The 27,915-nt window shown below is 34.8% G+C and overlaps 1 protein-coding gene and 1 non-coding gene across 2 annotated transcripts; both read right to left on the reverse strand.

The window, feature by feature from the left end:
• Positions 1–12,824: 12,824 nt before the first annotated feature.
• On the reverse strand, positions 12,825–12,931 carry LOC113781766. The gene has a single exon (XR_003469672.1). It is a non-coding gene; the product is annotated as a small nucleolar RNA R71 (small nucleolar RNA).
• Positions 12,932–24,282: 11,351 nt separating this feature from the next.
• LOC113780541 (putative F-box protein At5g55150) lies at positions 24,283–25,443 on the reverse strand. The gene has a single exon (XM_027326339.1). The coding sequence runs from the start codon at positions 25,441–25,443 to the stop codon at positions 24,283–24,285; it is 1,161 nt and encodes a 386-aa protein (XP_027182140.1).
• Between the last annotated feature and the right edge of the window lie 2,472 nt (positions 25,444–27,915).

The following is a 27,915-nucleotide window of genomic DNA, read 5'->3' on the forward strand; positions in this document are numbered from 1 at the left end:
GCTTAATTTCTTGAGGTCTTGCTTGCTATCCTTAGAAGAAGGTAACCTCTCCAAGCTCCAATCTTTCTTTCATCCATTAGCTAAATTTTAGCTAGATATACTTGGGGTTGTTGAAGGGTTCTATGAATCTTGATATTAGGTAGCATGTCTTGAGGATTTTCTTGCTTTCTTAACTTGCTCTTAGGAAGATGCCTTGAGAGATCATATGTTTGATTTGGTTGGATGATCATGTGATATAGCATGGATTCTTGGCTTGCTTGATGGCTTGATTTTACCTCTTTACTAGCTTGCAAGGTTATGGCTTTGTTGGTTGTTTTGGGGGCATGAAAAGTGAGTTATAATGCTTGAATCTTGGTGGAAAATTTTTAATTTTGTCACCTTCCTTGTTGACCCAAATATGCAAGAGAAATTTCAGTTTTTCAAGGCCACTAGTTGGCCGAATATTGAGGCTAAAAATTTCAATTTTTGAGCCATTATTTTGGTTGAAAATGATAGATAAAATTTCAGGTTTTAAAGCCTCGTGTTGGCCGAGACTTTGACGAAAAAATTCCAGGTTTTAGAGTTTCATTTTAATTCCAACGATGTACTAAAATTTCTGGTTTTAAAAGCCCCAATTTAGCTCCAACTTAGAGCTCAAAAAAAATTCTGGTTTTGAGGCCATATTCATGGCTGAAAGTTTAAGCAGAAAATTTCAGTTTTTGGAGCCTCTTCTTGAGCTAAAATATTGCTAAAACAATGGCCTTAGATGCACCTTGATTGTAAAAATTAAGCTGCCTTTAAACGAAAGGAAAAAAGAAAGGTTTCACAAGTGGGTTTGCTGGAATTTCGTATTTCAGATTTTAAAAACCAGCTTTCGAAACACTATTGTATCTTGGTGCAGAAAAATTCAAATTGAGTTCCGTTTGTTGCGTTTGAAACTAAACTTGAAGTTCTTTCAGTGGTATAAATTTCAGGGGTTAGTTCGATTCTTATGAATTTTGATAAATTTTCAAATTTCACTAAAATTCAAGACTGTTTTGCCCTATTTTTACTGAAGTAGCAATTTGGAACTAAAATTTGAATAGTTTCTGATTTGAATCTAGTAGAAGTGTCTTGTAGAGAGTTTTAGTTCATTGAATCTATTTTTCAACAGTATAAGATTTACGATTTTTGGACTTATGGAACTCAAGTGATGATTTTTCAAAGAACGTTTCAAAAATTGAAATTCTCCTTACAAAGTGACAAAAGCTCAAAAATGGCTTGGAAACATTTTCTGGGTTCAAGCCTAACCTTTTTGATTATTTGCACCCCATTTCATACTTGGGAAATGGATTTTACCAAGCACATGAGATTTCTCTTGACTTGGATTGGAAAGCTTGATTGTTTGGAAGTGATAGGTCATAATTTGTTGCTGACTTTATAATTATTTTCTCCTTGATTTTAACCAAATATTGTTTTAATTGATGGATTCTACTTATAGTTGGTTAATGGTACTAATTATAGGAAAAGGAGCAAAACATGGTTAAAAAGGGTAATTTTTCAAGAATTACTGTCAAACCCAGAGAAGACGGGATTCACGCATGGCAATTTCCTAATTCAAGCCGAAGACTTACGAAACATGTTTCCAAATACAGTTGGGAAACATCTTAGATTATTAGAAAATATCTTCTTTTGAGGAAAATTAGGAAGTTCAATGTATTTTGAAAACTAAAAAATAGGAAAAGAAAATGCCGGCTCCCGTTTGATTACTACTTCTTAGAGAAAAAAGAGTCAGCTGGCTACAGAGATGTAAGAGGAGCTCTTGGGAGGAGCTCGATAGTGAAGAACTAAATCTCCGTTTTCTACTCGAGAGTCAATTTTGAGGATTCGGTTCCAAACATCTATGAGATCGAATTATTTTACTTATTTCTTTTATTCATTGGTATTTGTACGCTTTCTGATTTAATTTCTTATGCTTGTTATGTTATTTGAATGTCAAGAGCCCGATATTCGAATTAACCTAATAATATACTGCCAGATTAAGTAATTGAATCCGTAATTGTTCAATTAATTAATACCAGTGGCGACTAGCGTGATTGGTTTCTTGTTAGGGAAACGTATGATCTAATTTAAACAAACCCTCGTAGCGTGTTTGTTGGTTAGGGTTGGGCTTTTATGATTCTTAATGCAATCAAAGAATTAAATCCTATGGTCGTACTTAGGGTTATTTCTTGGTTAGAGAAATAGTTAACGATCGTACCTTAACTATCGAAAAAGTAAGGAAATGTTGGTTGTTTATCGCGTGTATGACCACTATAACCAATCTAGTAATGAGTAATTGAATTATCTTTGCATTGATGATCAGTTGAATAGACCGTATATGAAAAGTTGCACTTTTGGCTAGAGTCGTATTAGTTATTGATTAATTTCTGTTTATTTCTATTAGTTGTTTTATTAGTTGGTTAATTAGTCATTTTATATTTTCTAAAAATCCCCCTTATTCTGAACTCTAAAAGAAACGAATTATCCTCAATTCCTGTGGATTCGACCCTACTTGTCACTGTCTACAAGTTAATAATTTTCTGTTAGTTAGTCAATTCTGGTATACTTTTCGGAACCATGGTGAATCAAGTAACCCATTGCACATCCAGAGTCCCTGTTCCAGTACCTGGAATTGATTGGTGACTGCTTTTGGTGGTAGTTAGATTTTTATTATTGCACAGGCTCGATAACCTGGTACCTGATAAATTTGTTTCTTTTTGAGTTCATCTTGTTTTCATTCTTTTATTCATTTTATTTTTCTCTTATTTTTTTTATATATAGTTTATGGCTGCTAACTTTCCGTATTTTGGTGATAGACTGGATTTTAGGAGCTCTTGGGAGGAGCCCGGGGATTTTTGACCCTTTCCCATAGCATCGCGTTAGCGATTTTCTCAATAATGAAGAACTAAATCTCCTTTTTCTAGTCTAGGGTCAATTTGAAGATTCGGTTCCAAACATCTGTGAGATCGAATTATTTTATTTATTTCTTTTATTCATTGGTATTTGTACGCTTTCTGATTTAACTTCTTATGCTTATTATGTTATTTAAATGTCAAGGGCCCGATATTCGAATTAATCTAATAATCTACTACCAGATTAAGTAATTGAATCCGTAATTGTTCAATTGATTAATGCCAGTGGCGACTAGCGTGATTGATTTCATGTTAGGGAAACGTATGATCTAATTTAAACAAACTCTTGTAGCGTATTTGTTAGTTAGGATTGGACTTTTCTGATTTTTAATGCAATCGTGGAATTAAATCCTACGATCATACCTCGGATTATTTCTTAGTTAGAGAAATAATTAACGTTCATACCTTAACTATCGAAAAGTAAGGAAAGGTTGGTTGTTTATCGCATGTATGTCAACTATAATCAATCTAGTAATGAGTAATTGAATTATCTTTGCATCGATGATCAGTTGAATAGACCGTGTCTGAAAAATTTCACCTTGGACTAGAGTCGTATTGGTTATTGATTAATTTCTGTTTATTTCTATTAGTTGTTTTATTAGTCGGTTAATTAGTTATTTTATATTTTCTAAAAATCCCCCTTATTCTGAACTCTAGAAGAAACGAATTATCCCCAGTTCCTGTGGATTCGACCCTACTTGCTACTGTCTACGAGTTAATAATTTTCTGTAAGTTAGTCAATTCTGGTATATCGGATTAAGCTAATTCTTCGGAATCAGGATGAATCAAGTAACCCATTGTATATTCAGAGTCCCTACTCCAATACTTGGAATTGATTGGTGACTGCTTGTGGTTGTAGTTAGGTTTTTATTATTGCATAGGCTCGACAATCTGTCAGGAAGTTGGCCAAGCTTCAAACGAAACTAGTTCGTTTCTTTTGATTCCGAAATAAAATTTTTCACCTCCTAATCTTACACCCTCGGTTTCCGTGAAAATGAACCATAAATTGAGCATTTTAGCTAGAGTAATTTTTGAGGAATTTCACTAGTTTCATATTTGAAACTTGGAATTTTTAGCTCTAATATTTACTATGTAATAAGTGATGCTTTTGATGGATTTTGACTTCGTAAGTTTAGAAAACGTGAACGCTCACTTATATTCTAAAACTTGGGCATAAGATTAGAAGTTTTAAAATATGAAAGCATTTTTTTCCTTCCTCGATTTTCATGCCAAAAATTAAGCGTTGTACTTCCTTTTTGAAATCGAAAGTCCTTGCCACGACTTGATTCGAAAATGAAACTTTTGAGTCCTCCTTGAGTATTATTTCAGTGATTAAGTGTGAAAGTTTCTCTTTTAATTTGACTTGAGCTTGAGACTCTTGAGTGTGGGTAGCATCGAAATTATTTTTATTAGTCGTGTCGAATACTTAGATAACCGTGATTGTGCATGTCTCAGATGATCAAGTAGACACCAAGGAGATCGTTTGACCTCTTGCTTTTGCTCTCGCTTTGCTCTTGACTTTGGTGATCGTCAAATGCATGCTTCATGTTACTTTGAGTGAAACGATACTTGTATAAGTGCTATATGATTCTTGTGATTTGTAAACTTGTCGAGGCGAGAGTGTACTTTATCGTTCTCGTCCTCTCCCTCTCGAATATTCGCTACTTGTTATATGAATTTGTATGATTTGTACTTGTACTCGAACATGCTATTAGCTCGTGAGGTACCTCTCATTCTGATTCAGTGCTATGATCGATTCTCAATCGATTGGAACGTTGTCTCATCGACCAATTATACTTGTGGGGATGCCCCAACCCATTAGCTAACCTCGTAACTTGAGCCGGCAAGGGCTTGATTGAGAAGCTTGTGAACCATGGAAAATTTTATAGGTTAATTTTTTTAGATCTTGCTTGGCATACTCGAATAGTATTGCCACCTCGTGCTTGTTTGGTTCCGGATTCGAGAGGGTGATATGGTGGATGGAGGAAGTAAGTGGAGCTCTACGGACATGTTGCTACTTGAGTTGATGGAGGGTCAACCAAAAATGGCTTGAACCGGCCGTGACGTGGGAATAGCTCCTAAGAGCTCCTATATTCTTTTTACTTGTGTATTACTTCCTACTGCTCACCTATATGAAATTCATGTTAACTCACTTTTGAGTGTGCTACTTGCTTGCTTGATTTTCTTAGCCTCATTGAGCGTTGGCTCACCCTAAGTTGTTATTCCTTAACAAGTTTTGAAAGTGGAAGTTGTGAAGCTCTAGACTAGCGGTTTTTGGTTGAAACTAGTAAACCTCCTGTATGACATTTGAGACAATTGAAGTGTAAACTTTGTCATATTTGGAATTTTGGATTGTAATAGTAGATGGTAGCCCTAGAAGAATTTGACTTGTATATTCAAAGTATTTCTTTAATCCTAAGTCTATGGTTGGCTTATGGACCTCTATTAATCTAAAATGAGTACGTAAGTCCTGACGAGAGTTGGGCAGGCGCCCCGCTGATACCCTAGGGCTCGCCTTAGGGAGAGGTGGGGGTGTCACACTTCATCAAATAAAGCACTCTCTTCAGGTTGCCCTGTATAATCTAGATCATCGAACTTGTCATCAGCCTACACATCATTTTCAGCTTCTTCTTCTCTATTGTCTCCTATTGCTGTTTTGCTTCCCCTATTATTCACGCCAGTTGCCTTTTGTGGTTCTTCTACAACATTATCTCCCTTGTTGTCCTTCTCTTGTTACACTTTAGGACTTTTGGAATCAAAATCCTCTTTTGATGCCATGTGGTCAACCACATCATTAAAGGAGTCACACATGTTTGTAGCAACTTCATTACTGTTTGTTGCCATGTCAGCAACCACCTACTCACTTTTAGTTGCCATGTTATTAGCCACTTGTTCACTGTTAGTTGCCATCTTAGCAGCCATATTTTTCCTTGTGTTGTCCACATCGTTGAAGTCAACCTCTTTGAGTATTGCAACTTCACTATCCATTTCAGATGTTTTTTTTTTCTTTTTTGCAGCCTGCTTTGAAGAAGTATTGTGGCCTTTCAGGCATGGCTTCATGCTCTATGTTTTGAGTTTGAAGCCTCACCAGATTATCATCAGTTCCAACCAATAGATAAACCTCTTCCACTCTATTACGTGGCAAAGTGTTTACAAGTAGATCACAGTCCCAATCACACATGCAATAATATAGTCTTGTTTCAAGTGGCATACTAGGAAGCCTACCATACCACCCAAAACCAGCATCTTTCGAGTATCCTCGTTTTACTACACATCTATCAAGCACTTGTAGTGACCATGTTTTAGGATTACAGTTGTCTGTGTAGTCCATCCTTCCCCTCCCCCCCACCCCACATATTCTTTGCTGGGAGAGTTTGTAAACTCACCCTGATGGTATATTGCCAAAGAAAATGGTTTAGCCCGAATGTCATCTGGACCACACTCTGATTAAATCAAAAAATAAATCATTAATTATTTAAAGAATTTTTAGCATTGGGATCACAATGTCTTCAACAAAAGGAACATTAGGGTTCCCATAACTCTAACTTTTCAGTAAATTATGGAGAACCATTAGCACTACCATCCAAAACATATAAACTTGGAGATGCATTCCACTACCATAGATACCAAAACCTTAAAATTTCATCAATCCTTACGGTTTTAAAACATACTTGTACTGCAAACACCAAAATATTAATAGTTCTTACCCAAATTCCGATTATTCAATTAAATTACTGTACATAAAAAGCTCCAAAATCTTTTTGTCATACTAGTATTCATCTTCTCTTTTGCTTTTTGTTGTTTTGCCGGGGATGCTTTTTCTCTCATACAGACTTGCTTTCTTGCCATGAATGCAATCTTCAGTGTCTTTCAGCCTTGATTGGACAATCCTACCTATATCCTCTCAATTTTTTTCGGAGTTTATTTCTCCATTACTTTGCTCACTATTTTTTTCATCCAAGACAGACAAATGAGCAATATCCAAGACAGAGGACTTCAAATTTTTTTCTTTGTCTGTCCTTAATTTATGACACAAATTACGTTTATGTCCCTGTCTTTTTCAGTTCCAATATTCCCGAATCTTCATTAACAGAATGTGTTTCACACACTCTTTGACCATGACAACATTCACAATTCTATCAACGATTTTGCTTAATTGGGAGATATTTATACGTTTAGGGACTTCAGTGTCCCATTTTGAAATTTAGGGACTGAAGTGGGTTATCGCCCAAAGTTTGGGGGGACAAAATGGTTTTTTTTTGGAGGATCTAAAGATAAATAGAAGAAGATGCGAGATGAATTTTTAAGAAGGACAGGACTAGCATTGATACTCCAATATTTAAGAGAAAGGGTGTTATATTAATCCAATTGAAGAAATTTTTTTGAATTTAATAGTGCTAATCTTTTTTTTCGTTTAGTTTGAGGTTTTAGAATTTAGGGACTAATAGTGGAGATGGTCATAGAGATAATGATACTAATTTGGGATGTGGAAATATGGAAGGTTTAGAATAGTAGAGATGAGGGTTAAAAGTGGTTTTGTGATGTTGTATATATTTCAAAATTTTAAAGAATTTTAAGAAAAAGTAAAATGAATTTCATAATTTCATGAGGGGATTTTAGGTTATTCATTCAAAATTTTGATCAAAAGTTTGACCACTGAACAAATTTTGTTACCAAAATGGTAATTTAAAGGGAGGTAATTTTTGAAACCTCAACGGAACTAGGTGAAATTGTCAAAAACCTCAAGGGAGGTTTCCAAAATTATCCCTACAAACTAAATCGGAATCTGATAGTTGCTAGGATCAAGATTTGGGACTTTGTAGTAGGGATGCCCTTGGTTTAGGTTTGGACTGGAACTAGCCCGACAATTTTTTAAACTAGAATCGGAATCGAATTTTGGAAATTAGAACAAGAACCATAATCGTGACTAAAGGTTTAGGTTCATGTTCACCAATAGTTTGAATCGGAATTGGAATCAACAGTTTAGAGCCATTCAAACCATCCAAAAATACATTTGCTATCTAAATTTATTTGGCCAGTTTAGAGTTTAATATCAATGTGTCAACACCTAATAATAGCAATTCCAAACCCAACCCAACAATCTATTGTTCTATTCTATTAGTAAGTCTATACCTTATAACTAGTCTAACTTCAAGACGAATCTAATCTAATCAATAATGAAATATTTTTTCATAAAATTTGTATGATATTCTCTTTTTCCTTGCACACGATAATATAACAAAACTCTCTCTCTCTCTCTCTCTCTCTCTCTCTCTCTCTCTCTCTCTTTGTTTTTACACTCATTGTCATATTTTTTAGAATTAATTTTATAATAACAAGTATTTAAACATAATTAAAAGAACCGGAACCAAAATCAGAAGAAATCGAATCCATAACTAAAATAAAATTAGAATTGAAATCGGACTGGAACTGGAAGTTCAAAAATCATAACTATAACCATCTCTATAAGGGCCCATTTAGCTTCCACCTTTCAAAAGAACTGAAATCATCAATTTTTAAATCGAAACCAAAGGTTCTGGAATTGTTATCATACTGCTCTGTAGTATTTAAGTCCATCACTATAAATCTTTTGCTGCTACTAGTTATATAGAATTTTTGGCCCCTTTTTTCTAGTTTAAGATCTCCAAGTCCCAGATTAGATTACAAAGCTATGTCAATTATGTCAATTTACAGCCTTCTCTCGAGGATTTGTTAGAGGAAGTGCTTGCGAGATTGCCGGTGCTGTGACTGCAGTTTCGTTACAATTCAAGTGCATATCAAAATCATGGTTTGACCTAATTAGGCCCGTTAATTGGGCCATCTGAGCGGGATTTTAATAAATTCATATTTAACTCATATAATTAGTATCACTTCGGGTTTCAACCTATGAGTTTTTAGATTGATAAATGTGAAATTCATATTTGGCTCACAAAATATTCGAGTTATGAGACTAATTTGAATTTAGTTCAAACTCATTTATTGCTGCTTAATTTCCTTAACATAATTAATATAACTATTAAGTTTTAAAGTTAATTTAATATCCACATGACTACAACATTAAAACTATACATGAACCAATAATAATTCATTAAAAAGTACATTAACCAATAATTTTTTAACAATAATATATCCAATTAATTCAAAATACATGAAAAAATAGAAATAAAACATGATCAATAATCAATATACCTTCAAATGCTCTCAATTTGCTTGTACTAAGATTTGTCCACTCCCTTTATTAACAGTGACTAAGATTTGAACAGAAAAACATTTTCAAATCCAAATAGAAGGAAACGAATTGATTTGTCTTATAAGTAACATAAGACTTTATAAAAAAAGAAGAAAATAGAGCAAGAAATGATGGAAGTCAGTTCAAGTAGAGTTTCAACTAGTGGAGTGTACAGAATGCATTCTTTGTCATTGAAATTATCCATGTATGCTTAATCAAAAAAACAATGAGTCAGTATTTAGGTGTCAATGTTTCGCCCCCTCAACTTAAAATTTCAGGTTGCATCCCTGCACATTTCCTCAAATTTCTCGAGGCATCACCAGGGGGGTACCATAGATTAAACTATAATGTACTATAAAGATCCGCTAAAAAAAAAATCACTAGTAGACTGTGGCTTACAATTTCACAAGAAGTTTTTAACTAAAACAAGAAGTAAATTAAGTATTAAAAAGGATGGTTGAAATATAGAAAAGAGTAGATTGTTCAAAGCTAACTCTTAGACATAATCAAGGGCGGGATGGCTTGGGTGGTATGGGAGACGAAGTGTAACTGAGAGGAATTTGAGACCTCTCACTTACACTAAAAAAAAGTCTAAGAAAAACTCTTAGTCTTAATCGGAATAGAAGTATTTATACTAGTGCTTAGAGCACACCCAATGTGTGTGCAGATTAGAAATAATTACTAATTTTTGTGAATATATTAATAGTATTTTTTACAAAATTAAATTTTATATAAATTTTTCATTGAAAAAATTGCAATTTATTAGTAATTCATTCTTTAATCCAATTATAGCTAATTTGATAGTTACAATATTTAAGGGAGTTATGGGAGATTATATTAGCAATGTGATTAGGTGGTTAGGATAAAAATCAAAATTTTAAGAAAAAAATTGGAAGTTAAAAAATGACACAAAATATGTATCCCAATTGCTACCTCCCTCCATTTATTATGGTATAGATATAAAAAAAGAGAATACATGATTTGGGTGGGCAATGGTCGGGAGAACAAGATGGTTAATATACAAAGGTTAAAAAAAATCAAAGGATAAAAGAAGTATTTGCTAGAAGGTTTGATAAGAGTATATTTTAAGTGTTTTTAAGTGTATTTTATCAGTTAATTTCAGTAGTTTAATCTAGTTTAGAACTAAAGTAATTAGGGTTTTGGTAAAAATATACATTTTTTATTAAAAGTAGCTAACATTGCATTTCTATTGATTTTAAGGATAAAAACTTCATTTTCTTGCAGGATCAATGATTCAATCATCAAAGGGTATGAATTGAGAAGAAATCTGAAGATTAGTGATGAATTGATGTGTATAAAGAAGAAATGAAGTGAAAAATGTTTAATTGAAGAAATGCAGTTCAAGACAGTTTTGACACTCTTCGGTATTTCGGCTATATCAGGAGCTACACATATCGGATTGAGGTGATCTTTACACCATTTTGAAGCTAAGAGAGAGATCTAAATTTGGTATGAAGAATCGAAGTCCAATTCTATTGTTTTCTTGGTGAAAAAGTCAAAATACAGAAACTGCATTCTATGGACGAGACTGAAATAGGGGTTTGATCAGGTGATAGTATTTCGATCATATCTCAGTCTACAAAACTCTGATTTGGATTATTCTTGAAGCACTGTATAATTCAAAGGACTAAAACTTTTGTGTTTTGCACAAAAGTTAGTTCGGCCTCAATCATAAAGGAAGTCGCAGTTGAAGCGAGGCCAAAAGCACAGAGTTGAAAACCCGAGTCATCAAAACATGGCTTGAACTCGCGTTTTGTCAAGTCGCGTTTTGTAGCCAAAATTCTGCAATTTGCTCAGCCATTTCGCTTGTGTTCATACTACTTTCCAGCTATATTTCGCAAGGAAATTCGGTTGCACATGCTTCAGAAGAGAAAGGGCATAATGGATGGCTTATTGTCAAGTCAAAAACATTTGTTATTGGCTATCTTAACAAATTTTAGATTTGGGAATCCACAGGTGAAAATTTGACTAGTGGGAAGGAGCTTTTGAGCAGTTTTTATGCAAGAAAAGAAGGAGAGGTCAGACATCTATAGAGCTAGCATTCTTTCTTGGACACATTCTCTCTAACTGACAAAAATTTATAAAGCACTTGGAGACTTCATCTTGCAATCATCTAGTGCAAGACATAGCAGAATTTTGAGGGCTTCACCATTAACTTGGCTAAGCTTTTCTTTATCCTTCTTGTACTTGTAACTTGTGATGTTTTCCATTAATGAAGTTATGAGTTTGATTATTATATCATTCATGAGTAGCTAATTTTCTATATCTAGGGAGTAGATGAAACTTATGGCCAAGTGATATGAATTGAATGTGATTTACACTTGTTATATCTCGTATTAACTTGTCTACTCGTGTATTGTTGATTACTGGTTGTTGTTTAATCACCAATAAGAGGTTTATAGTTGTTATTACTCAATGAGAATTGATTGTAACAATGGAAAAACATGAGTAGAGCTTGAGTTGTATGTTTATGAGAATAAAAATACATTCAAGTGAATTCATTTTACATTTCATGAATGAAGTGAAAACAGAGTTAGTTATTCACCAAGAGATTAGGGAAAACTAGGTTGTTCTAGACCATTATTACCATGAGAATGAGATTTTGGCATTTTTAGAAATGAATTCCTGGTTAAACAATAGTAACAAGTGTTAAATTCATTCCTTTTGATCTTTTGTGCCATAAGTGGAATCTACATCCCTAGATTCAAGTCTTTAGTGAATTTTCTCTAATTGTATTTTGCATTTACTAAATCAGATTTATAGGCAGTAGCAAAATAATTTTTCTACTCAAATTCATTGTAAGTCTAAATAATAGAGGAAATAAGGACCTAGTACTTGTAGACATTGCTCCTTGTGGGATCGACCCGATTAATGCCCTAAACTACTAGTTTGGACTGTATACTTGCAGTCAACGGGTATAAATTGGAATTAAAATTGCACTCATATCAAAATTACGTCAAGTTTTTGGCGCCGTTTCCGGGGAGCGGCAATATTGGAGTCTAATCATCTTTATTAATTTAGACATCTTTAGTTTTATTAGTTGAGTTGCTTATAGTTAGTCTTACATTGTAATCAGTTTTTGACAATCGAAGTTGCATAATCTCTCTTATTTCTGTTTGTAGTGTATGCACCGGATATTACGAGAAGTTGCACCTTTCGATCCAAAAATTGAGAGCACACTACGTAGACAAAGGAGGCATACACCACAGCAAGAGGAACAAGAGGTTTGGCAACCGATAGAGGAGATCTTAATAGAGCTACCATTTGAAGAAGGGATGGTAGAAAACGAAGCAAATAGGCGAGTTCTACGAGATTTTGCTCTATCGGGGACTCAAGGATCTCAAACAAGTATAGCAAGGCTTACGGTAAATGCTAACAATTTTGAGACTAAACCATCACTTATCCAAATGGTTCAACAATCTCAATTTGGAGGTAATGCAGTAGAAGATCCTAATTCACACTTAGCTACATTCTTGGAAATATGTGATACAATTAAAATGAATGGAGTTAGTGATGATGCTATAAGGTTAAAATTGTTCCCATTTTCATTAAGAGATAAAGCTAAACTTTGGCTACACTCTCATGCTTCTAACACTTTCACCACATGGGATGATTTATCAAGAGCATTCTTGAATAAGTATTTTCCACCGGGTAAGACTGCTAAACTAAGAATGGATATCACTAGCTTTAGCCAATTGGAAGGTGAATCATTATATGAGGCATGGGAAAGATTTAGAAATTTACTTCGGAAATGTTCACATCATGGACTGCCCGATTGGTTAATCATACAAACATTCTAAAATGGTTTAACTTTTCTACTAAAACTATGATTGATGCAGCTGTAGGTGGAGCTTTAATGGGTAAATCACCCCAAGAACCTCAGAATTTGATAGAAGAAATGGCTGCAAATAACTACTAGTGCGCAAATGAGAGAGGTAATACAAGACGTCACGCAGGTATGATAGAAATGGACACTCTCAATATGTTGAGTGCTCAAATGAATAATGTGATGAAGTTACTAAGTAGACAAGGTGGAGTTGGTCCAAATTCATCTAATGCACATGTAGCTAGATGCTCTATATGTGGAGGTGAACATGATGCTAATAAATGTGTTAATTTTGAGCAAGTACAATTCGTCAACAATTATAATCGTAATGCTCAAAATAACTCCTACTCGAACACTTATAATCTGAGGTGGAGAAATCGTCCAAATTTTGGATGGAAAGACCAAAACAATCAACCAAGGCTAGCCAATCCACTGGGATTCCAACCAAGGCAATCACAAGTTGAAACTAAACCAAGTTGGGAGATTGTGGTGGAAAAACTCGCTAAGGTTATTTAGGACAAATTTGAGCGAGTAGAAGGAAGATTGGACCAATTTACTACAATGTATAGGAATGCAGAGGTCCAAATTGGCCAAATTGCTAGTTCCTTGAACAATTGAAATAAAAAAGAATTACCTAGCAAAACGGAGGTTAATCCTAAGGAGCATGTCAAAGCCATTACTCTTCGTAGTGGTAAACAATTAGAAGATCCTCTAGTGGTGGAAGTTGAGAAAGATGAGAGTCAAAAACAAGAAGAAAAGCAGAGAAACCAAGAGGCGATAGTGGAGAAAAATAGTCGGGAGAAACCAAGAGAAAATCAACCATCATCTTCCGCTATCATTCCGATACCTCCTGTGGTTCCATTTTCCCAAAGATTCAAATAGAATAAGTTTGATAAAGATTTTAAAAAATTTGTTAAAGTCTTCAAACAATTGCATATTAACATTCCTTTTGCCGATACTATTTTACAGATTCCTTCATATGCAAAATTTATCAAGGAAATCATGACTCGAAAGAGAAAGTTGGAAGACTGCGAAACAATAGTATTAACGGAGGAATGCAGTGCCATCATACAAAGCAAGCTACTATTGAAATTGAAGGATTCGGGTAGTTTTTCTATACCTTGCACCATAGGAAACATGGATTTCTCTAAAGTATTGTGTGATCTTGGTGCTAATATATCATTAATTCCTTTAACGGTGGCTAGACAATTAGGTTTGCATGAGTTTAAACGCACTAATATTATTTTGCAACTAGCGGATAGGTGTATTAGATATCCATTGGGAGTGTTAGAGAATGTATTGATAAAAGTTCAAAAATTTATCATTCCAGTGGATTTTGTAGTTTTAGATATGGAAGAAGATATATCTATATCAATTATTCTAGGTAGACCATTTCTAACTACTGCAGGTACTATTATTGATGTAAAAAATGGCAAGTTTAAGTTTCAAGTAGGTGAAGAAGAGGTAGAATTTAATATGAATGAAATGGAAAAATACCCTTCTTTTACCGATCATGCTTATTCTATTAGCACAATTGATAAACTAACCCAAGAGATGAGCCAAGTCAATTTTGACTTCGATCCTCTTGAGTATTGTTTAATGAGTTTAGGTAAGCAAGAAGGTGATTGTGAAGAGATTGAAGAATTGGCCAGGTATTTGAATTTTCAAGCACCTTATAAATGGGGTAATTTGAATGAAAGTCTTGGCCAAGGAAAAGGGTTTCCACAATCTTCGGAAGTTGAACCTCCAAAATTAGAGTTCAAACCACTTCCAACTCACTTAAGGTATGAATTTCTTGGAGAAAATAGCACTTTACCTGTAATTGTTAGTGCCGACCTTGATGATGAGCCGTGTGCAAAGTTGTTAAGAGTTCTAAGAAGTCATAAGAAGGCAATTGGATGGACAATTTCGGACATTAAAGATATAAGTCCTTCTATATGCATGCATCACATTTTATTAGAGGACAATTGCAAACCAATGGTGGAAACACAAAGAAGATTCAATCCAAACATGAAAGAGGTGGTAAGAAATGAAATTCTTAAGTGGCTTGACGCAGGTATAGTCTTTCCTATCTCCGATAGTGTTTGGATTAGTCCAATTCATGTTGTACTAAAAAACGGTGGGATAACTACAATTGTAGGTAAAAATGATGAAATGATTCCATCTAAACTTGTGGTGGAGAGTGTGTATTGATTATCATAAGTTAAATACGGTAACAAGAAAAGACCATTTTTCCTTACCATTTCTTGATCAATTATTAGAGCGAATAGCCGGATATGAATTTTACTGTTTTCTTGATGATTTTTCAGGGTACAATCAAATAGCTATAGCTTCGGAGGATCAAGAGAAGACCACATTCACATATCCTTATGGCACTTTTGCTTTTAGAAAGGTGCCATTTGATTTATGCAATGCTCCTGCGACTTTTCAACGATACATGATTGTTATATTTTTTGATTATATTGAGAAAATTATGGAGATATTTATGGATGATTTTTCTGTATATGGGTCATCTTTTGACCATTATTTTTATAATTTGGATTTGATTTTACAGAGATGTGAGGAGACAAATCTTATACTAAATTGGGAGAAATGCCATTTTATGGTAAAAGAAGGAATTGTTTTAGGACACAAGATTTCCTCTAAGGGAATTGAAATGGATAAAGCAAAAATTGAAGTAATTGAGCAATTGCCACCTCCAAGCAATGTCAAGGGGATAAGGAGTTTTCTAGGACATGCCGGCTTTTATAGACGCTTTATTAAGAATTTTTCTAAAATAATAAAGCCGTTGTGTGATTTATTATGTAAGACGCCCCTTTTCAATTTGATGACAATTGTTTGGTTGATTTTAAAAGGTTGAAGAAGGAATTGATTTCTGCTCCAATTATAACTTCGCCCGATTGATCACTACCATTTGAATTGATGTGCGATGCAAGTGACTATGCAATTGGAGCAGTTTTGGGGCAAAAGAAAGGAGGAAGGTTGCACGTCATTTATTATGCTAGTAAATTGCTAAATGAAGCACAACTCAATTATGCAACAACGGAAAAAGAGCTATTGACAGTAATATTTGTTTTAGATAAATTTAGATCTTATTTAGTAGGATCTAAAGTTATCATATATACGGACCATTCGGCTCTTAAATACTTGCTGCATAAGAAAGATGCAAAATCTAGACTAATTCGGTGGATTCTTTTGTTGCAGGAATTTGGTGTAGAAATAAAAGACAAAAACGGAACGGAGAATCTAGTGGCGGATCATCTATCACACTTGGAATATATTCCAATCAATGACCAAGTTCCTATCCAAGAAAATTTTCTGGATGAATTTGTCCTAACAATTATCAATTCTCCATGGTATGCAGATTTTGCTAATTATTTGGTAAGTGGAGAAATCCCAAAGGGATTTAATTATCATCAAAAGAAGAAATTCTTGCATGATGTCAAAAGTTACTTTTGGAAGGAACCCTTGCTATATAAACATTGTGCCGATGATATGGTGCACAGATGTATTCCCGAAGATGAGGTACATAATGTTTTATATCATTGTCATAATTTTGAAACAGGTGGTCATTTTAGCACTTCAAAGACTGTAGCAAAGGTATGACAATCAGGGTTTTATTGGCCAACTATGTATCGAGATTTTAGGAAAAATGTTAAAAGTTGTGATGCATGCCAAAGAACTGAAAATATATCTTGAAAAAATGAAATGCCCCTAACTACTTTTTTGGAAGTTGAGTTATTTGATGTATGGGGTATAGATTTTATGGGACCATTCCCCAATTCTTTTAATAATAAGTATATCTCAGTAGCAGTGGATCTTGCTTCACCTACTAATGACTCTAAGGTTGTACTCCGATTCCTTAAAAAGAACATTTTTTGCAGGTTTGGTACACCTAAGGCCATAGTAAGTGATGAAGGAAAACATTTCTGTAATAAACAATTGGATTCCTTATTGCTTAAATATGATTGTAGGTACAAGACATCACTCCCATACCATCCTCAAGCCAACGGGCAAGCAGAACTAGCTAATCGAGAGATAAAGCTTATCTTAGAGAAAGCAGTGAACAAGTCACGCAAAGATTGGGCTACAAAGCTAGATGATGCACTATGGGCTTAGCAAACAGCATTTAAGACACTCTTAAGGATGTCGCCGTATCATTTAGTCTATGGAAAAAATTATCACTTACCTGTAGAGATTGAACATAAAGCTTATTGGGCTATTAAAGCAATTAACATGGATTTTAATCTTGCAGGTGGAAGGAGGCTACTTGAGTTAAGTGAATTGGAGGAACACCGGCTACATGCTTATGAAAATGCAAAAATTTATAAAGAGAAGATCAAATATTGGCATGATAAGCATATTATCCCTAAACAATTCCAAGTAGGGCAAAAAGTGCTTTTATTCAACTCACTCCTGAGGTTATTTCCGGAAAAACTTAAGTCAATGTGGTCGGAACCATTTGAAGTTACTCAAGTATTTCCTATGGAGCCGTTGAAGTAGCTAATACAAGAAATGAACTGTTCAAGATCAATGGACAACGATTAAAACCCTACTTGGCAGGTGAAATCATTCCCAAGGGACCTATATGTCTTTTGGGCGACTCTTCTTTAGTTTAAGAATCCGAACCTGTGAGTCGAACCAACGATTATAAACAAAAGCGCTAATTGGGAGGCAACCCAATGTTTAAGTTATATATGTTAATTTGGAGTAATTTTGTATTTAATACATATATTTATGTTAATTTGTTGTTTGTATGTCATAGGGTTGGTAAATGGAAGCACAGAGTACCATTTGAGGTGAAAAAGACGAACTTTGATCAAGCAACTCAACCCCTTGATTTGTGTTAAAGGTGTATTTGATCCGTTAAAAAGGGGTAAAATGCATGTTTTCATTGTTTTACATGTGCATACATTGATAAAATTTGCAAACAAATGAGTTAGGAAGCATTTTGAGTGATTGGGGTATCAATTGTATTTTTTCAAAGTTGGATTTCTAAACAAAATTGTAGAAGCGTTTGGCTAAAAAACGCGCCATATTGTCGCGTTTTGAACAAACCATGTTTTCAATTCTGCATCGGCATTAAAGAAAATGTGCCTTCAAAACGCGACTTTAAGTCGCGTTTTCAAGGAAGTCGCGTTTTCTAGCCTGGTTCAAAAATCAAAAACGGGCCACGGAAACGCGACTCAGTGCCGTGTTTTCACTACTGCAACATTTGTGAAGAAACGCGACTTCACAAAACGCGACTTGAAGGCGCGTTTTGTCAAGTCACGTTTTCCATTTCCAGCCAAGAACTTAAACGCGATTTTGGTTCATTTTTTCTTCTTCTCTTCCTTGTTCAAGTCGCGTTTTCTTCTTCCTCTTCTACCCAACTCACAAATCTTCAATTTTGTTCCATAGTCTTGTTAGAAATCATCAACCCAACACCTTTTGAGCATCATACAATCTTTCTAACCGATTAGAATCCAAGAAAAATACCTCAAATTCAGTTTTTAAGGGATTGAAGGTTAGGGTTTCTAGATTTTAATTTCTTCAATTGGAGGTCAATTGGAAGGTGTTTCATAGGGCTTTTCACATATTTAGCATCACCAAACATCCTTCTATGTGATTAAGGTAAGTTTTTTCATCAAAATTTTGTATTTTAGAAATTCATATTTCCAAGTTCCTGAGTTTTTTGACATCTTTTAATTTTAAATTTGTGATGATGTATAGTGATATTTTTGACCTCATTGATGCTTATTAAGATTATTTGTGTAGGATTACATGCTCAAACATAGCAATTTGATGATTAATCGTTCTTTAATTTTTTAAATTGTTATATTTGACTAAAATTAGAAAGTTAGATTAAAGTGTTTTTAAGCCATGGGTGATTAATGATTATAGTTAAAAATGGTTGGTTGATGATGTTTTAGCATGTGCATTGTGTATAGCGAGCAATTTGGTTGATTTTGTGAGTTAATTAGTTTAATTTTTGCCTAACCATGACTATAGCTAATTGCACATTATTGTTATTCATTATAGATTGCTCGAATCATGATTGATGTTATTTTAACTAATGGAGTTATAATTGTTACATATCTTGTTTAAATTATTGATTTTGGGCAATTTTTAGTAGAAAATATGTCTTTTTTTTTGTATGGTCATTGAATGATTAAAACTTGAGGAAATGTATTTGAGGTTATTTGGAGCAATTCAGGATGTTTATTGCCAAATTATGAACTGTGTCCTAGTACATGTGGATAATTGCAATTTTTTTATTAGGTACTATGCCAAGGGGAAGAAGAGTGATATATTCCTCCTCCAGCAGTGATAAGAGGGAGGTTAATGAGGAGATGAAAGTGACTGAGGAGGAGATGTCACCTTCTCCTCCACCAGTTAGCCGATAGCCTGGTGAGGGCACCTCTCGTGGAGTGGAGAAATCTGTTTTTGACAGTGCTAGATTCAATAATCGTAGGAATCAAGAGTGGCATGAGGAGCATGCTAATTTGGAGTTCTTATTCGAGATGCACGTTAGTCCAGAGGTTGAGATAGTGTATCGCATCTCGGAGGCTTTTGCTCAACTTGGGTGGGCTCCGATTCTCATCCTACCCAATCATTATTATCCCGACTTGATGCGAGAGTTTTACGTCAAAATTGAGAGTAAGGCGTGCCACACTGGTGAAATGGTTCAGTCTTGGGTGCGTGGGAGACGAATCATATTGTCACGACAACAATTGACTGCTATTTTAGGGTGTATGGATGAAGGACGTCCAGTTGATTTAAAGAAGGGGTTTGTTCCCCCAAATAGGAGGTAGGATCCATCGTTGGCTTTGGTCTTGAATACTAACCTTTTCGCTCTACGAGGAAGGAGACTATATTGGCGAATGTTTTCGAACCTCGCCATTGTCTCATAATTTATATGATGGCTCACAATGTCATTTCCAAAAAGACGGGACACATGGAAGTTCGCAAGAGCGACATCTACTTCTTTGATTATATGTTTCATAATCGGACTTCTCCTTATGCTCGAATTTTACTGCCTAACATCATCATTAGCCATATTCAGTCTGCGGCGAGGCATGGTTGAGCGGTCGATAGTTCGTGATTCAAGGTTGAACTGGACCGCAGCCATCTCAATTGGGAAGTAACTTGTTCTTACTTTTGTTTCTTTTCTTTCCCTACACATTGAGGACAATGTGTATTCTAAGTGTGGGGGAAGACATATGTGGTACTTTTAGTAGTTTTTTTATGTTTAATGTGTGGACAAGTAGTTGAAAATATTACTTGGCTTAAATGTTGTCAATTTTGGATTTGCTGGCAGGGAGTTTAGTCCACTTTTAAGGAAAAATTCTGTTAAAATTTTTCCAAAACCTTATACATATATATATAATAATCATAATAAACAAATAAAATTTTGTCAATTATCCTTTTGGAATAAATATGTGTGGTTTTGAAAATTCTTTTCTCAGTTAATTTGGAAATGACCACTATGTGATTATATTTTTTACATTTGTAGGAAAGTATATCTAATAAAGTGGAGAAAACTATACCTACATTTTGCATATTTGATGAAATTTCTTCTTTTTATTTTATTTTATAAGTTAAGAAATTAATATGGTCAATAAGTGTCACACTCTTCTCATGATTATTCTTTAGAGGGAATTTTATTATTTCTCTATATGATTGTTATAAAAAAATTAAAAAAAAATATATAAATAAAAGAAAAGAAAAGAAAATAATAATAATAATAATAATAAGAGTTATTCTATTCTAATGGTTCTTGTACTTAGTAACCAGGAGTTTTCATCTACAAATGTCGACTTTTACGTAAAACGGTACTTAGATTAAGAGTAAGAAAAACAACTTGAGTAAGTGAAATATTGAGTAAACGGCGATCTTCATCTAAAAATGTCGATCTTCGCGTCAAAAGACATTCTCACAACTTAAGTAGTATTTAACTATCAAAAAAATTAAAATATATAAAAAAAAGAATAAATCCCTCTTTAAGAAAAAGAAGAAAATGATCATGAGATTAGTTAGCATTCTTATTGATTATATGAGTTACTTGCTTGTGAAATTGGATAAGAATGAGAAATTGAGTTGAATTAGCATAATTATGATATATTTGGCTCTCTTTTACTTGTTATAAGTACTTGAGGATTAAAGAAAAATCACATAATGGTTATTTACCTTGATTCGAGAAAATGAAGTTGAGTTGAGCACATATGTTTATCTTCAAAAATATTGAATCATTGTTGGTTTGTATTTATAATTACTTGAGGACAAGCAATGGTTCAAGTGTGGGAATATTTGATGAGAGTATATTTTACGTGTTATTTTATCAGTTAATTTCAGTAGTTTAATCTAGTTTAGAACTAAAATAATTAGGATTTTAGTAAAAATATACATTTTTTATTAAAGTGGCTAACATTGCATTTCTATTGATTTTAAGGGTAAGAACTTCATTTTCTTACAGGATCAATGATTCAATCATCAAAGGGTATGAATTGAGAAGAAATCTGAAGATTAGTGATGAATTGAAGTGTATAAAGACGAAATGAAGTGAAAAATGTTTAATTGAAGAAATGCAGTTCAAGACACTTTTGACACTCTTCGGTATTTCGGCTATATCTGGAGCTACACATATTAGATTGAGGTGATCTTTATACCATTTTGAAGCTAAGAGAGAGATATAAATTTGGTATGAAGACATCGAAGTCCAATTCTATTGTTTTCTTGGTGAAAAAGTCAAAATACAGAAGCTGCATTCTATGGACGAGACTGAAATAGGGGTTTGACCAGGTGATAGTATTTTGATCATATCTCAGTTTACAAATCCCCGATTTGAATGATTCTTGAAGCATTATAAAGCTAATTTAAAGGACTACAATTTTTATGTTTTCCACAAAAGCTAGTTCGGCCTCAATCATAGAGAAAATCACAGTTGAAACGAGGCCAAAAGCATAGAGTTGAAAACACGAGTCATCAAAATGTGGCTTGAAGCCGCATTTTGTCAAGTAGCGTTTTGTAGCCGAAATTTTGCAATTTATTCAGCCATTTCTCTTGTGTTCATACTACTTTCCAGCTATATTTAACAAGGGAATTCGGTTGCATATGCTTCAGAAGAGAAAGGGTAGAACGGATGGGTTATTGTCAAGTCAAAAATATTTGTTATTGACTATCTTAACAAAATTTAGATTTGGGAATCCAGAGGTGAAAATTTGACTAGTGGAAAGGAGCTTTTGAGCAGTTTTTATACAGAAAAAGAAGGAGAGGTCAGACATCTATGGAGCTAGTGATAAGTGAATATTTAATGTACTTTTTTTACAAGTTTGGCATGAACTTTTGGTATGTTTTGAGAGAATTAAAGCCACAATGGAACTCTTTTTGGTACAAATTGCTTAAGTGTTGTTTGAATAATGGGAACTTGCAAAATGAATGGATTAATGCATTAACTTGTGATATTTTGAAGGTTATCGATGCATGAACATCACACATATGATTAAGAGGAGACAAGTAGTAGTGATGAAAAATGAGCAAAGGAAACAAGGAACGAAGATGGAGAACAAAAGAGAAGATGAAGTACTGAATTCCACAGATCCGAGCTCGGATCCGTGTGCAACAAGAACGATTCGAACCCTCGTTTGTACTTCTGGAGTAGTGGATCCGAGGACAGACGATCCGAGCTCGGATCCATGTAAGAAAGGCCTCGGATTAGCTTTGATCTGAGCTCGGATCGTGTTGAACCCCTCGGATCCAGGGCTCGGATCTGCCTCTCTCCTCTGAAAGTGGCACAACCGGTTTTTTTACTTTTCACACTACTTTCCAGCTATCTTTGGTAAGAGAATTCGGTGACACATGCTTCTGAGGTAAAAAGAAGGACAATATGATTTATTGTCAAAGTAAAAAATCATTCATTTTGACTTTCTTAACAACTTTGAGATTTTGGAATCATGAGGAGGTGAAAAAAAAAGCAATTTCTATTAGCTTTTATGCAGAGCAACCAAGGAGAGGTCAAGGAGGACCATACGTAGCTAGTTTTCTTCTTGTAACATTTTCTCTCTAGCTAGAAGTTCTTGAAGGAGCACTTGGAGACTTCATCTTGTAATCATTTTCAGTGAAAGACATAGCAGAAATTGAAGAGTTTCACTATTAACTTGGCTAAGCTTTTCTTAACCTTCTTGTACTTGTAACTTGAGATGTTTTTCATTAATGAAGTTATGAGTTTGATTGTGATATCATCCATGAGTAGCTAAATTTCTATATCTAGGGAGTAGATGAAACTTATGGCCAAGTGATATGAATTGAATGTGACTTACATTTGTTATATCTTGTAATAACTCGTCTACTTGTGCATGAGTGATTACTTGTTGTTGTTGATCACTAATAGCAAGATTATAGTTGTTATTACTCATTGAGAAATGGTAGTAAAAATGGAATAACATGAGTAGAGCTTGAGTTGTATATTCATGAGAATAGAAATACATTCAAGTGGATTAAATCTGCATTTCATGCATGAACAAGAACAGAGTTAGTTATTTACCAAGAAATTAGGAAAAACTAAGTTGTTCTAGGCCATTTTAATCATGAGAATGATATTTTAGTAATTTTTGGAAATGAATCCCTGATTAAACAAGAGTAGTAACAAGCGTTAAGTTTATTAAATCAGATCTTTTGTGTCATAAGTGGAATCTATATCCCTAGATTTAAGTCTTTAAGTGAAAAAACCTCCATTTGTATCTTGCATTTGTTAACTCAGAATTGTAGACAGCAGCAATATCATTTCTCTGCTCAAATTCATTATAAGTCTAAATAATAAGGAAAATAAGGACCTAGTACTTGTAGACATTGCTTCTCGTGGGATCGACCCGATACATGCCCTATATTATTTGATTGACTTGTATACTTGCAGACAACGGGTATAAAATCGGATTTAAACTTGCACTTGTAGTAAAAACCCGTCAGCAATGTTTGAGGGACTACAGCCAATGATCGATATAACTGCGACCAAATACCCAAAGTAGTAATGAAGTAGAAAACTCCAAATTCAAGGTCCAATTTTAAATTCTGGACTATTAATGGCAATGATTATTACAAGGTAATTCATAAAGTGTAGAATTAACATGTTCTGAATAATATTAATTCCCAACAAGAACAATAAAAAGCGATTTTATATTAGAAAAACAAACAGTTATCAGTAGAACTTCTGCACAAGGTCCTGAACTAGGAAAGATATGGAGAGCGGTAAATCTACGAGGGAGAAAATACATCATTCGAGATTCACATGAACAGATCACAGGGTAATGATACAAATGTTAAAAATTTGGTGTAATCCAAAGAGATGGGCAGGTTCGGCTAAGCCTTAAGGGGGCATCATACAAGGGCGCAGTTACTCCTTTTTCCAAGTTGTAGACTCCCATGTCCTTGCCGCCGCCTTCAGGAATTTCAACATATGCTGCCCATGCATCGTATGTATGACCGGGTGTGATTTCGGGGGCCAATTTGTTGTTTTCCAGGCACATTGAAGAACTATGGCCAAGAAAAATTGATCTGCTTCCCAAATTCTTGATTTCTTTCCAACGGGAAGTAATCTCTTTTTCTCCTCCTGCTGTAGAAACCAATTCAAACACCTGGAATTCGGTTGTGCCATAGATCGGTTTATCCAATTCAAAGCCTTTTTTGTCCTCATAATTGGGGATGTTGTCTCGTGTGACAACCAGAAAATGTTCATCATCTGTAGATGAAGATTTTACTAAGTATAACTCTTTGTTGTCCCATAATTCAGGGCTAAACCGAGCAATTATTCGAGCCTGATCAGTAGGGTTTGCCTCCAAAACGTCACAAACCACAACATTGCCCATATGATCAATTGAGTAGAACTGGCCATTGGTATATATGACATCCGCATGGGAAGAGTTTCTGGTCTCCATCCTATTCCACCAAAGATCCTTTGGCCTCCAGAAAGCCAAGAATCCAACCCCTCCACAGATGATCATCACCACAAAGTCATCGTCCTCTGGGGACTCGCGACTAGGCCTCGATGACAAAACCATCCTACGTACAAAGATATCAGGATCCATCTCATATAAATCATATTCAGGAAAAGTATTTTGATTTGGTAACTCAACTTCAACACCATAGAAGGGATTCAACAGGCTTATCTCCCCTTGTTGTCCTATAGTCAACAACCATCCTAGAGATTCATAACACTTCTTGCCTTTAAGTTGAGGCAAGCTCACCTTAGCAACGACTTGTTTCTCCATCAAACTATAGAGCTCCCGATTGAAATCATCATTCGCAGAAAGCGTGAGGCAGGGAATCTGCTGCCATGGTCGGAGGCCCTTGAAATTTTTCTCACTGGCCGCTGCTCGCCATGACTTGCAAACTGCGCCAAAAGCCACATAATCTTCAATCTTGTCCAGGTGTTGGGCTATGAATCCCAACATATCATGTTGGAGATCGGACCAGTTTGCCATTGGATGAGTTTGACTTAGTTTGCAGAGGTTCGGCAGCTGGGATGATGAGTTAAGGTTGTAGGGCAATTTTAAGGTTAAAGGCTTGGCAATATGCCCAAATATCAACTATATATATACATGGCTATTGGTATTGGATTGGCGAATTTCCATATGCCAATCGGATCTGAAAGTTGGGTGGATGTGTTGTCGAATGTCGGGAAATCCTGTCCGATTACGAATGGAACTTGGAGAAAAGTTGGATGTTATACACATTTCTTCAACCCACTTTTAGTGCCACTTGGCCATCCGGCTATTAAAGTTTCATTTGGTTCATTGAAGGATTGGATCCATGATTGATGGTATTAGTCAGGGACGACTAAAAAATGTCATGATAAAATTTTAGACCAATTTATCTTAAAAATGATACAAATTTATACTCTCATTAGTATATAATCCTATACTAAAAAGATAATATATGAATGGAATCATTTGTCCTTGCAAATGATATAAATTTATATCCACTATTATACAACCATACTCTCACATAATAATACGATAAAAATATGGACTAATTTGCCACTATTAATCATGTACATGAACATGATGAGAATATAAAGACCAAGGCCCATTCAAGCACATGGGGAATTGGAAGATTCAAGTGAAGACCAGTTGATTGCACGAATACTTGAGTTTAGTAGGATTATTTGATTTTCCTCGTTGATTTTGGTTATTTCTCGCTTTAGAAAGTCTAGGTAATTAAACTAGTTTAATTGCGGCCCATTTGTTAGTAAGTGAGGCCCAAAATCTTCCTTAAGTATGTAGGGTAGTTTGGTCAATTTTTGGATTAGGGTTAATGCTTGTAAGGGCTATAAATAGCCCCACTTCCTCTTTGTTTTGGGATCAGTTTTTGGCTATTAAATACAATTAGTGAGTTTTCACTTTCTCTTTGGCAAGAGAGTTTCCTTTGAATACTTGAGAATCTTCTCAAGTTATTCACCCGAACTTATCAATCGAGTATCTCCTTGATTGTGGCGTTCTACTACCTCCAATTTGGTTCGTTAATTCGAGTAGTTACGGGTTGAGATAATATCAAAATTGTTCGTGACTTCTAGGGATTAGTTGGGTCAAATTTCCGCTGCCTAAGCCATGGTGTTTTGGTTGTCTAGATCGGGGTTTCACATCAGTTGGTACCAGAGCTAGTCGACAACCACCAGGTTATATCTTTTTTTTTTCTTTCGTTTATTTCGAGTCATATATGTTTATCCCAATCTGTTCGTTTGTTTAGAACCAAAAAAAAAATTATTAAAGAGTCACTGTTCACCGGTACTGTTCACCTGTTCATCGTTACTGTTCACCGACACTGTTCATAGTTACTGTTCATCCGAATACAAATCTGTCCAGCCTTGTTGTTTGTGTTATCCAACTTGTTTACTTGGTTTTCAAATCTGAATTTTGGCAAAACTTGTTGGAATTTTGTGAATCTTGAAGAGAACTTACAATAATCTTGAGCTTCTTGAATTCTTGACCACAATCTTGAAATTTCTGAAGTTCCTGACAACTTCCTTGAAAGTTCTTGAAAGATCTTGGAGTTCTTGGTAGTTATTATTTGTGGACTTCCTTGTTTTGTGTCGTGGTTGATAGTTGTGTCAAAAAAAAGAAGAAAGAAAAGAGGAATTGGTTGGCAAGAGAAAAAAAAAAGGAAAGGAAAGAAAGGGGCAACCGAATTGTTTTGAATAGAGAACCAAATCTGATTTGTGCAATCTTTCTTGGAGTAGAATTTGGAAGTTACCAAAAGTTGTTTCAAGAAGATTACCAAAGGTTGTTTCAAGAAGGTTACCAAAAGTTGTTTCAAGAAGGTTACCAAAAGTTGTTCAAGAGGAAGAGGATTTTCAAAAGGTTTCCAAAAACTAACTTGTTTCCAAAATCAATTAGGAAACTAAGTAAAGCACTTGGATAACTCTTTGTACTCACTTGGACACTCTCTCTCCTACCTTTTTAGGAAACTTTCCTAAACTCTCTCATCCATTTTTTTGGAAACTTTCCTAAATTCTCTCATCCATTTTTTAGGAAACTCTCCTAAAATTCTCTCATCCATTTTTAGGACCTTTCCTATATTCTCTCATCCACTTTAGGAAACTCTCCTATATTCTCTTCCTAGATTCTAGGAACACTTTCCTACATTTTCTCCTACATTTTTGTGATTACTCTTGAGGAAGAAGTTGGTGACAATTATTTGGGCTTGAGCAGCATTTCTCAAACTACCTAACCCAACAGGTAAAGGTGTTTGGTAAGTCCATTGGAGCTTTGAGTGACATACACGAGGGTGAGTGATACACTAAGGGAGTGAGTGAGGCAGTTTCTACTAACTGTTTGTTGACCCTTGCAGGTACTCTATAAACATGTCTCACACTCATGCGACAAGTGACCCTTATGACATGAAACATATTCTTGAAGCATTAACAGGCGCCATTGATCGCATGGCTCAGAGAATTG

Source organism: Coffea eugenioides, chromosome 8 (assembly GCF_003713205.1).
Source record: "Coffea eugenioides isolate CCC68of chromosome 8, Ceug_1.0, whole genome shotgun sequence".
Lineage (NCBI taxonomy): Eukaryota > Viridiplantae > Streptophyta > Magnoliopsida > Gentianales > Rubiaceae > Coffea > Coffea eugenioides.

Excerpts from the sequence above, each read along its gene's own strand:
- LOC113780541 (XM_027326339.1), bottom strand. The coding sequence starts at position 25,443 with ATGGCAAACTGGTCCGATCTCCAACATGATATGTTGGGATTCATAGCC.